Raw genomic sequence first — 15206 nt, 5'->3', positions numbered from 1 at the left:
TTTTCTTGTTTCCTGTTTTTTGTTTTTAGTTTTCAAAAAAACAGGAAACTGAAAACCAAAAATGATGCCAAACATAGAATTTTAGACAAAATTTATAAATTGTAACTATTATAGATAACATTACACGTTTAAATTTGATAGACTTCTAACTATATATCACTTTTAAAATACTTATTTTTACACTACTAATATTAAAATATTTTCTAATAGGTAAAAATAAAAATCCAAAAACAAATATTACAATACATAAAACAGTCGTGCAATCGTGCATCGCGCGGGTTTAAGACTAGTTTTCTATTAAATGTATAACTTTGGGGCTTGTTTACCGTTTTTTGTTTTCAATTTTTAGTTTATTTTTTAAAACAAAAAACCATAAACAGAAAACAATAGAAAAGTTCCACTTTTCCATCGTCAATTTTCATAATCATCATTATTTTAATAAGTTTGATTAATTTTGTATTCATTTTATGACATATCATATGATTTTGAAAAACAAAAAACTGAAAATCACAACAATACCATTTGAACCCTAAATTATCATAAGAAATGCTACTAAATAAATTAATAAATTAAATTAAATAGTAACAAAAGTGGATGAGTTTGCTTATAGTGGACTAGAGTTGTTTTAGACATCATCCATAAGTAGTTGAATCTTCCACGAACATTGAAGCTGACAATATAGAATACTTTGCATACTTCCTCGAACATCCATAAGTATTCACCTCACCTTCAATGAAGACGAGAAATATTGAAAGAGGAGGAGTTATGAATAATCATGGCGTCTTGAATCAACAAAGAGGAGGAGTTATGTTGAAAGAGCGACTTGATATGTAGTTCCAACTTCCAAGATAATCTCTTATAACAACACAATCAATCCAAACCATTTCAAACAGGTCCATCAAAACTAAATGTAAGGGTCTCCGAGGTATGACATATTGATGACAATCTCTATCAGACCATTGAACCTACGAGGGCATTTCAAATGTTCAAAATTTTAAAAAATTAACAGACTGCTTTAGTAAATTTTCTTACCACTTGAGCCATTTAATTAGTAGCTAAGACGAAGAGCATCTTCTAAACTACGCAGCTAAAATATTCCAGATGCCCCCAAATGCAGTGGCTAATGTCTGCAACAACTGGTGGTCCAAGCAGTGGAGAAGCTGTAACTTATCCAGACTTTCCAGCTAAAAAGTATTCCCATAGAATTTCACCATCCAGATTCATCATTTGATTTCTGCTAAACAAAGAAAGATTCTTTCAGTGTCAAATCTCTTTGTTCTTAATAACTTTGCACAAGAAAGTTTTTTACAATATTGCATGAAACCCAACAAAAGCACAGGTTGTTAATCACATAGCTTCAAAATATATAAATTTAGAAAGATGAAGTAAATTTTCCTCACTTTATCCTACGTTCCATCTTTTTCCTTCTGGTTGCTCACATCCTAAGATGTGGCTAAAAAGGTCCAACACATCCTAAGATGTGGCTAAAAAGGTCCAACATATAGAGTGCTGTCCATTACAAAGTTACGCTTCTGCAGCTCATGTCAACAAGTCTATGTTACAGACTTCTTCAAGCACAAGTCTATAGCATCTTTGCAATGGAAACATCAGTAGATACTAAATAATTAAAAAAAAAAAACCCTATTGCACACATTCGGCAAATGGTTAAGGATGGATGATGGATAAGTTGAGAAAATAACAACGTCAATATATCATCATAGATTTCGACTAGAAGCCTACACGAATACAGAAATAATTTCTCTATCACACTAAGTTGCATCATTAATTCCAAAATGTATAAAAGTAAACAGACTGTTTTCCTTCGATCCATAAACACCAATGTTTTATTTCAGGATATAAATCTCAGAGGCCAAAGAAACTCAGAAAAATTAAATACACACACTCAACGAAGACCCCCAAATGCAGGGCTAGCTACTAGCATATGTATATTGTATATACTTCACAAGTAAAATGGAACTAATTCTCTATTAACTAGAGTTGTGCCAGGAATTCCTGCCTACTCATAAAGCAACAACAAAAGCACTGCTCTCCTTCCCAACACTGGCCAGGATATTTAGCAGCATAAACTTCACATTATTCATCCACAAGATGTCTTCGAGAGCTTTTAGATGCATAGAGTACAGCAAGACATAAATACTACGTATATATGATTCACTCACTTATAAAATGTGGCGAAAATTCAAGCTAACTTCTGTAAGTAACAGTAATACATCAATCAAACACAGATCTTGAAGAGCTCTGTATAAAAAACCTAATGTAAATAGAGGTGTTATCTCCACAACAAGAAATTTTTTTTATTTAAAAAACAAAAAAAAAAAAGAAAAAAAAAAAAAAGAAAAAAAAAAGAAAGAAAGAGAGAGAGGAGAGAGATAATCTTCAAATACCTTAACAGGTTAGTCTTATTGGAAAACTTAAAATTTCTAGCAATCCCAATGAATCTAGTTGTCTCTTTAAGTATCACTATAACTAAGACTATGATACTTCATCTTTTATAAAATCAGTAAATTGTTTCTAATCAGGAAGAGCCATTTTTAATCAGTAATTCAGCTACTGCATATGAGAAGAAAAAAAATTACAGAATCAAAATAGATTTTCATAAGTATCATAAATTTTGATCATCAAATTTCAATCTTAGTCCATAATCAAGCTTAGGTTCAGTAGAAGGAGGTAACGAATAATGGAGGTGGATCATCTGAGATAACTGAGGCAAAATAAAGAAGAATGAGAAGTACTTTAAGCGTTCATCTCATGGATCCACACAAGAATTTTTTTAAACAAAGTGAAGTTAAGCACCTATGCTACATTAATAAGTTATTTTTGAGTGGAAGCTATGCTAGACTATAAGTAGAAACACCAACACCAGCTACAAGCCTTGACATGATCCAATCGAAATACAAAACCACCAACAGTGTTCTGTGACGTAAGTATTGAGGTCAGGCAACATCATCATGGATCAAGGAAACATTGCTACATAACGAGGACAAGTGAAAAGAAAGGAGATTACATGAGATGGTGTCACCATTAAAGAGGGTTAGATCCTAGCAAGTACAATAATGTCAGCTTAAGCACTATAAATATCCATCACATATGTCATTATTGCATGGTTGATTGGTTTCTGCAAATATTAATGCACCATACTGTTGCCAATTTCAGAAACGTGATGGTAAAAATGCAATAAAGTCAATATTTATTTTTATCTTTGTAAAACTACATTTTTATTGGTAAGGCCATCAACCATACAACATCTTCACTCAAACATTTTTCTGACTTAAGGCCATTAACCTGAATTCCATCTTCACTCAACAGCTTCCAAAAATCGCGGTTTCTTGCTCTCCATATATGATACACAGCAGCAGTGAAGACAGCTAGAAAAATATGTTTCTTGACTTTTACAGCTTTATATCTTCTACTCCATTTATTTAAAATAATAGGCACACAATCAAGGCCATTAACCTGAATTCCATGTTACCAACCCACTCAGCATCGTGCTTGTGAATATTGCAGCTATAGTCACATCTGAAAAATAAATGATGAGTCCTATCTTCCAGTTGCCCACAAAACATACATAGATCATCCTCATAAACTCCCACCTGCTGGAGTTTGTTTCACCTTATCAAGAGCCACATATCAAGCAATAAAGTGTTCTTTGGAACACTAAATCTATTTCAAACCCAAGTACAATAGTATATGATTTCCCACATGTGCCCCGCTGATTTCAACAACCCGTCTTTAATTCTATCCCTTACATTGCACATACTTTTCCATACCCATTGATTTTTTTTCCATCAAAAGAGCAGATGAAGTATAAATTATGAAGTACGTAGTAGTATTTATCTCCTTACCTAACCCAAATTTTATTTCCTTATGTATAATATAAAGCTAACATACTTAACAACACACCATTGCACTACACAAAAACAGTGATAGTAGTTGCCAGAGTTAAAAAAGAAATCTAAGGATGCAGAAAAGCAATATAAGTTAATAGTAGCATCTTCCTGATTCTCAACAATAGACCAAGCCATGAATATAAGTATGACACAAACAAAACAACCATGAGATTCCTCATTTCTGAACAAACATAGTCATACATGATACGAAAACCAAATTAAACAAGTTGGATAAAATATACAACCATCCTCTAAAGCTGTAAACTTGGTAAGAGACAAGTCCTTATCTCAAAGTTATATGGTTGTACCTCCACGAGAATGCGATGGTGACATGATCAAGATTGTTCATTGGATGGGCGTGGAATCCCGAAATCATTTCGTAGACCTTCGTCAAGGAATCGCATGATTCTAGATACAAGGAACAAAAGATAGTGATGAGTGACACTCCAATAAAATAAGAATCATTCATGAATACTAAGAATAATTAACTTTGTGTTGTAGGATTGAATGATGTGAATTAAAGCTGTAAAATTGTCTCAAGATCATGACTTTTAAAGTTGTTTATCAAAGTGGGACAAAAAATAATACAAATTGAACATAAAAGTATTACTTACAAGTTGAGATTGATAAAATTAGCTTAGATTGAAGGATAGTAATATCTGGAAATTTAGATCAGAATTTGAAGAACTACTCCCTCTTTTGGAAAATTGGTTACACTTTACTTTTTAAGGGACAAGTTTGGAGTATTTGGCTGAATACTGTCACTCATACAAACTTCAAAATAATATGGAGTATAATGTGGGTTCTTGTTTATTTCATCTTGATGAATGCTTTGAAAATATCAAAATTTTATTATTACAGAGTACATAATTAAGGATATTAATGGTCAAAAGTGATTGTGAAAATGCAAGGGTACTGTGTTACCATTATTCCAGAACGGCGAAACTATATTGAGTATATGTCAAAACCAAAATTTCATAAGCAACAAGGATTCAGCTTTAAATCACCTCCTTACTAAGCAAAGACTTGGTCAAATTTAGCAAAGTCTATTTTTTTAAATATATTTAGTGTAAAATTTAACAATATAAATGTTCAGCAAAAGTGCATTGGGTTGAACAAAAATAGTTCAACACATCAAAAATATCTTCAATTCAGTAAAAGATAATTACTTAGCAAATATTTCCTGAGGAAAACAAACATAAATAACAATGGGAAGGGTTGACCAAAAATTTGAAGGTATACCTCTCAGTTTTCCTCATTAACAACTTTCGCATTTTAGTGCTTCTGTTTTGCAGTTGTTGTGTACCCTTGCGAATATATTCTGCATCTTTGAGCATTAGAAGGTTCTCCGAGCATACATATGCTTTCCAAAGTCTATGAAGACCAGGAGGTTGAATATGTTTAATCTCCAAAGTTTCCAAGTCCAAAGAAGCAACATTAGCTTTGGTAAGAATCACAAACAATTCCTTTTTACTCTTTGAGAAAGAAAGAGGCCTCAAATCATTATAATTCCCTTGTTTCGCAACCATACACAATTTAGTCCAAGAAGCAGGAACACCGTACTCCTTCATAATCCATACTTCACAATAACACCAATAATTGTACATTAGACACAAGCATGCATCAACCACTCCTATGTGAGCACGCATACGCGATTCCTCTTCTGTATGATAGTCAGGCAGTGGCATGGAGCTAAAAGTTTCATCATTGAGATTGAAGCCAACTAAAGGGAGGGGCTCCCTATGATCATCTTCAGTTGACCAATGCAGAATCCCATTAAGCAAGATAGAATAACCCAAATGGCTGTCAAAATAATATGGAACATCGTGAACCCCCCGCTTCCAAGAATCCTCCCTCAAGCTATAAACCATCACCTGACTCTTGAAAGAACCCGATCCATCATCCGCGTCACGTTGATGAATCTTCACACACTTGTAATCCTCAGACACATGATCATACCCAAACCCAAGAAGGCCGTGAAATGGGTTTCCATTGGGGGACTGAAAGGTGGATAATACTGGCAAATATGGAAGGGTTTTGTGAGTTTGTGTGGTGGGGTTATACAAGAAGGTGGTGCAGGGATACGAATGCATAGAGAAACAAAGCAAACCGCGGCTTGATCCCACAATATAAAGACCCCCATATTCTAAATTCTTCAAAGGGTAATTCAACTTAGTTGGATTATCAAATTTGTCGAAATCACATATATAAACAGCAGGGTTCGTGACGATTATATGCAGATTGGATTGTTCAACATGAAGGTTGATAAAATCAGAGGAGCTAATTATATTATACCATAATTTGCACACACATTTGAAGCGCAACAAAGATTTTGCCGGCAATCTAAGCAGAATATCAGTAATCACTTCCACAGGAATGGATGACATGGTAACCTAGGTTGCAAATTAAATTGGTTTTTTTTTTTTTTTTTTTTTTTTTATTTCAATTGATGATTTGAATAAGATAGATGACCCAATAAACTGAAAATTAGGGAAAAATTGAAAATTGCCCGAAAATCATACGACTAAATATAATTGAGTAGAGTAAAAATCAACCAAATTGAGTAGGAAATCATGATTTAGAATAAGGGATAGAGATTACCAAAAATGCTAATGATTAAGAGCTAGAGATCCCGGCAACTATTCTGGTCGTCAACAAACAAAGACGCCCTAGAAATATCATACTTATATCAGGAAATTGATTTTAACACATCCTTGATTTTGGCACACCCCATGAGAAAAGCACGGAAAACTGTGCTAATGGGTGTGCCAAAATCAATTAAGAGTATGTCAAAATCATTTCTCCTTATATCGTTGTATGATAATTGATTTCAGAACAAAAATCAGTGTAGCGAATAGCGATCATAGAGGATGTTAGTGATTTTACTCACTTTTCCCCCACAAAGTCCTACGATTTTTTACCATTGATAAACACAAAACTCTCTCAGTCCCAAAACACTTGATATAGTTCCCAAAACACTTGATATAGTTCTCATTTTCATCCGTCCAAGAAAATGTTTTATCAAGTTGATAAATTGGGCTCCCTTGGTTTTTTAATTTTTTTTTATCTCAAAAGTTACTACCGTAATGAATAAGGCCTATGCCCTACGCACACTCACCTTTGTTGTATTTGTTATACCTTATACCTATATGGCTATATATTGATATGCTAAAACTTCCAAAATAGATTTCAGCTAGTTGAAACTTAAATTTAATGAATACTTCGTATTAATTTTTTAAGAACAAATCCTTTAACAAGGAAAGACGATCAAATTTTCAAAGAACAAAGCCTTTGTCGATGGAAAGTTGATCAAACTAAATCTTAGGGGCTTACTTGAATTCACTTGTACAAAAATAGGGAGTGAAAACGGGAAGAGTAGAGGTGATTAAGCCAGTCAAACCAAAACTTTTGGATCAACATAGCTCAAAATTTAACCAGGCCAATTGGGACCTGTCTGGGTAAGTTAACTAAGTTTCAAGACAAAATCAGGACGGAAAAAAGAAGCCTGAAACGCGGCTCGATCATATGAAACTCTCTTCTGATCAAATCAAGCCACCTCAATCCCACAAATAATGGACATAGCTAGGGGCATACGACATTCATGACATAATACAATATACTGTCTAAGTGTCTTTTTTTGACATAATAATATATTGTCTTTACTTTGGTCAAATGCTAAGATTGATGCATTTGCAACATGCTTTCAGTAAAACTAGATTAATCCAAAAGGTCAGTAAAGTTCAAACATGCACTCCAAAATACTCGATATATGAGAAGATGAAACTTCTGAAGTTCATTTATATGATTGCAGGCACAACTTGATGAAACACTTATAGATGACAAAGAAACATCTTAAAATTATCTCACAAGGGTTCCATTCATAACTTCAACATGTAAGTACGATGATTAACAGTAGTGAAACAAATGAAGTCTTAATCGTAACTAGAAACAGCAAAACATCCCCACAAAAATCAATTTGAGGAGCTGAAAAAGGAAAATCGGAAACAAAAATTACATTGTTCCAGACTTGGGCACCATCTAGTACATAGATAAGGTCAACTAAACAGATCTTTACAAGCTAAGAGCTTCATCTTAACCCAGGAGTTTTTATGGCAGACCCAGGAACACTAGAAGATTCAAATGTCGCATCAAAAACCGGCAGCAGCCATACATGTTGAAGAGGCTGTAACTTATCCAGATTGCCATCGCTAGATAGAATTCTCACCAAGCTGTCATCCAGATTCATCTTTTGATTTCTGTTGCACAAAGGACATAAATATAATTATATAAATGTAAAATCTTTATGTTCTTTAAAGACAGTACGTATACACTGTGTTGATAAACAGAATCTCTTTCCTTATAATCTATATAACCCAACAAAATAACAAGTACAACAATAGTGCATGACTTCAGAATCCACAAGATTAAAAACATAACGAAAATTTTTTGCTTCCTATTTTTTTCTCTCTCTGTGTGTTTTTCCTTCTAGTTACTCACTTCTTAATAATTTGACAAGGTCCCTGATAAGAAACAATGAGCAAAATGATGGCTAAAGCAGAATAAGTAGTAAGTGGGTTCGTCTCTTGAGAATGTATAAGAAACCATATAGCCACATGCTGGTTGTAACTTGTAACAACCATGAGATGATCCAATCACAGTAAATTCATCTTCTTAGGGAGGACGAGTGTGATAAAAAATTAAAAACCAGGTTCCACAATTATAGGTGTAACAAACTTCACACAGAATCTCAAAGCAGACCCACGAGTCCTGTAACTTTAGTTCACCAAATGGGGTATTGTCATTTTCAATTCAGTACCCTTAACTATGATCAATTAGTGAGATTATTGAACGACACTAATAGGATTTCATTGCATTTAAAAAGCATAGGGCCAATAGATAATTTAAGTAAATAGAACCTGAAAAGGGAAAGAGAAATTGTGGCCACTTGTGACATAAGAGTTGGTAGAAAGATTCAAAAGTGCTAAAAACCTATTATCAGCAACTAATGGCAGCTTAAACATTGGAATTTATGATTTAACATGCTCTTTATTAGAATTGCTCAGATTGAACAATGCATTTACTATTTAATTAAAAAAAAAAAAAAAAAAAACCCAATATGTTTTCCTCCAAAATTACTTTAATATCTTTAAAGTTTAGACATTATTTATTTCATCCTGACGCCATTGATTTCTCATTCAGAAGAGCATGAGAAATGTAGCAATAGTGTTTCTTCTCCTTAGCCTTTAGATTGTTCCCCTATTATGACAATTACTCATTGCAATTACACTAACACAAACATCATTGCATCCTTACTTCAGAAATTAAGCATAGCCTAAAACTTCATCCACAATACATCTACTGTGCTTATCTAATACTTCGTATGAAACAGCACTGCCAATTTAACTATGTCTTTTTACAAACTAAAGCTAGCGAGCAAACCATCACCATGTAGTCATGTACAATGGTTGCAAGGGCCAAATAAAAGATATACAGTTGCTAAAGAGGCAGCATAAGTAATTGCATCTTTTGGGTTCTAATACATAGTCGTATAGACAAAGGCCTTGAAACCAATGTAAATAAATAAAAAATAAAAAAATAAACTAAACAAATCACAAGCATTTTCATTTCTAAACAAAACTATCTATATAACAGAATAAACAGAAATAAACATATTAGACAAATTATATTGTTGGTTCTCTAAAGTGAATCATGGTGAAAGAAACAAGCCATAATATTAAACTTGTACCTCTAATATTGGAATGTAGACATACAATGAGGTTCAAGACTCTATTTTTGGTCAGCACCGTTGCCCATGACTGATTTTACAATGGAATGATCGTGTTGTAAAATCCTACATAAAAGCAAAAGGATAAAAGTGACAAATGAATTATAAATCTTTCATAAAATCATCTTAGTCAAAGTTCAAAAGTACTTAAAACTCAATCATAGCTTTAAATAAAAAATAAACATATCAAAATAAAATGAATTTCTTACAGACGTGGTGTTTAAATGAAACTAATTTTATGTTCATCTTACCATTGAAAATTTGGATTGTTAAAATAAGAATTGTATAATCAAATTGAGATCCTAATACTCATATGCGATAGGAATCCTACAAACACAAAGATGCTACCGAACTTCAAGATTGATTGCATTTGTCTGTACCTAATGACCGCAAGATCTTATTAATATGAATCAAGATTTGAAAGGGCACATATGAAAGTACCAAAAGCAAGACTTGTAACAAACAATGATGTGCAGTTCCCTTCTTACTTTTGTTCAGAGTAAAACAAAGATAATTGAGATTGCAGAAAACTAATGAATGCTAGAAGCTACATTCTTGCATACCTCTCTGTTCTCCTCATCAACCTTTGCCTTTTGCTGTTCATTTTACATTGTTGCTGTGTGCCCACGAGAACATCTTCAGCATCCTTGAACTTATGAAGGTTCTCCTGACACAAATGTGCACATAAAACTCTAGGAAAACCTGGGAGTTTAACTATCGTAGTCTCCAAAGTTTCCATGTCCAAAGAAGCAAGAACATATGAGTTATAGGTCAAAAATAATTGCTTTCTGCTCGTCGAGAAAGAAAGAGGCCTAAACTCCCCAATCATCTGTTGTATCGGAAAGCTATACATCTTAATCCAAGTTGCGGGTCTGTTATACTCTTTCATAATCCATATATCACAATATTCAACATAATTCAGCATAACACACAAACAATCATCAAGAACCCCTATGTGAGCAGCCATATACAGCTCTGTATCGAAGTTAGGCAGTGGCACGGAGCTGAAACCTTCATCATTAAGATTGAAAGTAACTACATGGAGAGGCATTCTATTAAAATCTTGAACGGACCAATGCAGAATTCCCTCAAAATAGACACAATAACCAAAGGGGCAATCAAAGTAACAAGGAACATCCTGAGCCCCCCGTCTCCAGGAATCCGTCCTCAAGCTATAAACCATTACTTGACTTTCGAAAGAACCCACTTTATCATCTGATTTATGCAGAACAATCCTCACACACTTGTAGTCATCCGACACATGATCATAACCAAACCCAAAATATTGATTCCCCTTGCGACAAGAAAAAAGTTTTTTGTGGCAAAAATGGTAGGGTTTTGTGTTTTTGAGTAGTGGGGTTGTACAAGATAACCGTGAAGGGGTAAGAGAACATGGTGAAGCAAAGCAAGCCGCGACACGATCCCTTGACATGAACATCACCCAGATTCTTAAAAGGGTAATCAAGTTCAATGGTATTATCAAATGTGTCGAAATCACTCAACTTACCAGCAGTGTTCCAATAAACTATATGCAGATTATTGGATTGCTTAAAATGGGATACAATGAATTTAGGGTCATTGATAATATCATACCATAATTTGTACACACTCTTAAAGCGTAGCAAAGATTTTGCCGGCAATTTAAGCAGAATATCAATGATAACATCTACAGGAAGGAGTGACATAATAACCTAGATTGCAAATTGAATTGGGAATTATTTACTCTGATTATAGCTTCTAAATTGGAAGAAAGAGAAATGCAAAATTGACATTAAAGGTTCAAAATTGCCCATGAATTATACAAACGACTTCAATCATTGTGTAAAATTGATGAACAACCAGTCATTGAAATCAATGGACAAGAGATTACCTAAATATAAATTGATTAGGAAGAAGAGATTGTGGATTGCTAATTCGTTCTCGACTTCCCGCTGTTGATCAATCAAGCATGACTACGGAAAATACAGAGAGAGTGAGAGAGGACTCGACAAAGTGATCATCTTCAGCTAACCGGATTGGTCAATCCTCACTCCGTTTTTAAATAATTGAATTATTTATTTATTTTTTGGGTATAGATTAGATAAAAAGTAAACCAAATTTGGGTCCGTATTGACGTATTATGCCGGATCGAGCTTTAAATTTTGTAGCGGGTTATATTTGGTCGCCAAGATTTTGATCGGATAATTGGTGAGTTGTAAAATTCAAATAGGGTCCTTCGTGAGCTTGGTTCAAATTCAAATATGATCATTGTTAGGACTCAACTGCTATTTGTCGCTCCCATTTTACCAGGTAACGCTCCCTTTTTTTCTTGAAATTACCACTATGCCCTTTATGCAATATGGGTTATAAAAATGAACTTGTTCCCCATTTGGACACCATACATGAAACGGTACCCTCACTTCACGACATTGTTGTCCCGAGCTTCCCAAAATCGGTCCCCACGACCTTGCAACCAAATCGGTCCCCACGACCACCTAAAATTTCTATTTTCAAAAATCGTTAAATTTTCCGACGGGTCATGGACGGCGAGTGGAACATACGTACGCCGGAGAATGCGTCGGATCATTCTGTAAGTATTTTTTTTTTTTTATTTTCGGTAAGTAGGACATCCGCCTAAAATTTCCGGATGTCCTACGTACATCCGCCTAAAATTTCCGGATGTACCATGGAACATCCGGAAATTTTAGGCGGAAGTTGGGATCCGCCTAAAAAATCCGGATGTTCCATGGTACATCCGGAAATTTCAGGCGGATGTACCTAGGCACATCCGGAAATTTTAGGCGGATGTACCCAGGGACATCCGGAAATTTTAGGCGGATGTCCCAATTTTTTTTTTTTTTTTTTTTTTTTTTTTTTTTTTTTTTTTTAAATTGTTAAGTACGTTTATCAACATATGTCTTGTGATTATTGTTGTGATTTAGTATTTGATAATTAATGTAATTTTGTTGTATTAATATGATTATTAGTAATATGTTTAATTATTATTATTATCAAGGGTAAGATTGGAATTTCAAGAAAAAAAGGGAGCGTTACCCGGTAAAATGGGAGCGACAAATAACAAAACCCTTGTTAGGATGATTAAAAAAAAAAAAATTATATTTAAATCAAACCATAAATCTTTATTTGAGCATGAACTTTGTAGAGATCGAGTTATTGCAGAGTTCCATCAATTCAATTTTATTTTTTATTTTTTTAAATCATTCCACCTACAAGAAACACAAAAGTCGGTTTTTTTTAGAGGTCACCCTATTTAATTTTAATTTTGGTGGTAAACAAGTTTCGTTTATCATAGACCAAAATTGCTACTTAAAGTACTAGATCTTGCGGATATTTCTATTCCTGCAAACAATAGCGGTATTGGGGAAACAGGTAGCGGAAAAAAGCTACTTTTATTGCAAACTTTGCACTTTTGCCTCTTTGATAAACAAATTTGTTTATAACGGTGGTAAACTTGAATTTTTTTTTTTTTTTTTTTTAAGGTGGCCAAAGTACAAAAAAAAAAAATTTGTTGTTTTAATACAGTAATTATTAAGCTATTTTAGACTTTGAGTCAATGTTTGATGATCAACTTATATAAAGTGAATATTTGATTATTTTCAAAGTGGTTGAATTAGATTATTTTATTTGGGTTTGCATATTACTAAATAAATTTCATTTCGCATTAAAAAAAGTTAAAAAAAAATTGCACATATGAAAAGTTTACATTGATACAAATACAACCTCTCATTTGATAATTGAAATTCTTAACCAGCGAACATGGCATTATGAGTGGATATACAAATATACAATCCCTACTACAATATTCGAGTGAGTCTGAGCTATGCTCGTGTGGGCAACAACCAACATTCCCTTACGTGTGGAATTTTGGATATACAATCCTAGCATCATATGGGGTCTAGCTAGTGCATGTAGGGTTGTTCATCGTTCAAAAATCAAATTGAAGATTATATCGTTTATAAATATAACGGGTTCAAAACTCAAAATGAACCAATTTAAAAATTTTCCTATATTTTTTTATATTTTATACTTGTAATAAAATGGATTTTTTTTATATATAATTATTTAATGCTTTTATGAAAGCCTTATTCTTTGTATAAAATAAGTAATACTTGTTACAAAAAAAAAAAAAAAAAAAAAAAAAAAAAAAAATCTTCATAACATATTAATGGCTTGTTCTCATTGATTGAACTGAACTGAATTGAGCTGAGCTGAACTGAACTGAACGTATTAATTAGTGATTTTTAACTACGGATTAGTGATCTTTGATTATTTATTATTATACATATGTGTATATACAAATATAAATATTAAAATATTTAAGAAAAATATACTATATAATTAAAATATTTTCTTTTCGAAGAGGACGAAGAACTAACCGATTATGAAAATGTGTATCAAAAAAATATAACCATTTGAACAATGAATTGTATCAATATTATTATTATTATTATTATTATTAAATGTTATTATTATTATTATTATTATTATTATTATTATTATTATTATTATTATTATTATTGTCGTTGTAATAAGAAATTAAAAGAATGGAATTTGGCTTTATATCATTAGCAATATCATTAGACATAAAATGAACTGAAGTGAACTGATTAGAGCTGAACTGAACTGAAAATAAACGTATGAGAACATGCCCTAAATGTTAAAATTAATCATCTTAAAGGGTTGTATATGTTTCAAACAGAATATTGTTAAATATAAGGTCTAGTTATATTTAGTTTATTTCTAATTGTTTGAGGAAAAATAAAATTAGATAAATTAATACATGTACTTTTTATTGAGGTTAATAAGTTTAGATAAGATAAATCCAAGAAATTAAGCAGATCGTACAAAATCAAAAAAAAAGTCTATATGGTTGAAAGTCAAGATTATGTAATGCAACTTAAGAAATTTGAACCAAGGTGGGAATTAATACTACGTATAACACCTCCATTTTAAATTTTTACAATGATTAGACATTTTTTTTCATGTCAAATCGTTATAAATAATATAAAAAGGAAGTAGTAGCTACCTGGAGACCTAACCAATCCCTTTTGATTTATTTTTTTTTAATTTTAGGAAAAATTAGAAATAAAGAAATATTTGTTGAAAACCATCTTATAAAAACCAAAATTTGTTGAAAACCATCTTATAATTTTATTTTATTTTGTCAAAACACACCTGTTTTAAATTTTTTTTTGTCCACCTGTTTTAAATTTTTTTGTTAAGTCCCATCATTTCCCCGGGTTCCGACTAATTACTTACATTTTCGGCGTTGACTAACATGTGCACCTCACATGACTCACTTAACTCCACTTCCCCCCCCCCCCCCCCTTTCCCTCCGTTCATTCCCCTCTTCGTCACTCATCTTCATCATAATTTGGTTTTTATAGCCTTTTATACAATTGCACGGAATATGTACGTGACAAAGGGGAAATGAATGGAGGGAAAGGGGGGGAAAATAATAGAAAAGTGGGGTTAAGTGGGTCACGTGAGGTGCACATGTTAATCAACGTCGG

General features: G+C 32.8%; 2 protein-coding genes across 2 annotated transcripts; both read right to left on the bottom strand.

Annotated features, from left to right (window-relative positions):
• Positions 1–662: 662 nt before the first annotated feature.
• LOC145581751 (F-box protein CPR1-like) lies at positions 663–6654 on the bottom strand. Its single transcript, XM_081638779.1, has 3 exons — positions 5151–6654; positions 4217–4316; positions 663–1234 (listed from the first exon to the last, which is right to left on the bottom strand). Exons 1-2 carry the CDS (start codon positions 6293–6295, stop codon positions 4244–4246), a joined length of 1218 nt encoding a protein of 405 aa, XP_081494905.1. The 5' UTR covers positions 6296–6654; the 3' UTR covers positions 663–1234; positions 4217–4243.
• Positions 6655–8020: 1366 nt separating this feature from the next.
• On the bottom strand, positions 8021–10941 carry LOC145581752 (F-box protein CPR1-like). The gene is made up of 3 exons (XM_081638780.1): positions 10257–10941; positions 9655–9759; positions 8021–8164 (listed from the first exon to the last, which is right to left on the bottom strand). Exons 1-2 carry the CDS (start codon positions 10874–10876, stop codon positions 9696–9698), a joined length of 684 nt encoding a protein of 227 aa, XP_081494906.1. The 5' UTR covers positions 10877–10941; the 3' UTR covers positions 8021–8164; positions 9655–9695.
• Between the last annotated feature and the right edge of the window lie 4265 nt (positions 10942–15206).

The sequence above is a fragment of the Chenopodium album genome, chromosome 15 (genome assembly GCF_948465745.1).
Source record: "Chenopodium album chromosome 15, dcCheAlbu1.1, whole genome shotgun sequence".
NCBI classification, from domain to species: domain Eukaryota; kingdom Viridiplantae; phylum Streptophyta; class Magnoliopsida; order Caryophyllales; family Amaranthaceae; genus Chenopodium; species Chenopodium album.
The sequence above is the reverse complement of the archived record's forward strand: the minus strand, read 5'-3'. Positions and strand labels throughout refer to the sequence as shown.